The sequence below is a fragment of the Mesitornis unicolor genome, unplaced genomic scaffold (genome assembly GCF_000695765.1).
Source record: "Mesitornis unicolor isolate BGI_N332 unplaced genomic scaffold, ASM69576v1 scaffold31898, whole genome shotgun sequence".
In the NCBI taxonomy this organism is placed as follows: domain Eukaryota; kingdom Metazoa; phylum Chordata; class Aves; order Mesitornithiformes; family Mesitornithidae; genus Mesitornis; species Mesitornis unicolor.
Genome location: NW_010203032.1, coordinates 942 through 1,850, shown reverse-complemented (window position 1 = coordinate 1,850; position 909 = coordinate 942). Strand labels below are relative to the sequence as shown.

The 909-nt window shown below is 62.5% G+C and overlaps 1 protein-coding gene across 1 annotated transcript in view; it reads right to left on the bottom strand.

The window, feature by feature from the left end:
* Nucleotides 1-624: 624 nt before the first annotated feature.
* The window catches only part of LRG1 (leucine-rich alpha-2-glycoprotein 1), a gene marked incomplete at its 5' end in the record, with an annotated part of 988 nt that continues 703 nt past the window's right edge, over nucleotides 625-909 (bottom strand). The window contains one exon of the mRNA XM_010190590.1: nucleotides 625-909. This exon is cut by the window's right edge and continues 246 nt beyond it. Within this exon, the coding sequence (XP_010188892.1) occupies nucleotides 625-909 (285 nt within the window).

The window sequence follows — 909 nt, the reverse complement described above, 5'->3', positions numbered from 1 at the left end:
CACGTCCCGTTGTCCCGGGTACAACGGGGGGACACCGCGTGCCGGGGGGACGGCCAAGGGCCACCACCCCTGTCAAGTGTCCCTGCCTCAGGTGTCCCCTTGATACGTGTCCCCACACCAAGGGGCCCAATGACAGGTGTCCCCACCCCAGGTGTCCCCTTGCAAGTGTCCCCATGCCAGGTGTCACGATGCCAAACATCTCCATACCAAGTGTCCCCTCGACATATGTCCCCATGACAAGTGTCTCCTTGCTGTGTGTCCCCATGCCAAGTGTCCCCATGCCAGGTGTCCCTTTGCCAAGCAACTCTGTGCCAAGTGTCCCCACCCCAGGTGTCCCCATACCAAGTGACCCAATGCTCAAGGCTGGCCCGAATGGGAACAGGAACGGGGAGGGGACACAGCAGGGAGGGGACAGAGACAGGGGACTTCATAGTGACATGCAGGAGAAAGTGTAATGGCTTCAAGTAATGGCATTTAATGGGGACAGGGACATGTGCCAGGTGGGATGGGGACAGGGACATTGGACAGCCTGAGCTAGGAATGAAGAGACTGGAGGCCTGGGAACAGAGTGGCAGGGAGGAAGGTGACACCCACAGACCCCTGGGATGACACCGAGCCCCTTGCCTAGGGCTCCGGTGGACGCTGCCTGTCCCCCTTGGCCTCGCAGCCCGTGTCCCCAGCCTGGCTCACAGCGGCCACCTCCTGTCCCCGGTAGCGTGCAGGGGTGGCACAGAGGGTGTCGTGGCTGGTGGTGAGGTGCGGGGCTGCGCGCTGCAGCAGGGCCAGCAGCGGGCACTCACAGGCCCAAGGGTTGCCCGAAATATCGAGGTCCAACACAAGGCCAGAGGGTCTGGGGGGAAGCTCCAGCATCTGCAGCTGGTTCTGTGACAGGTCAAGGATGTGGGGGGG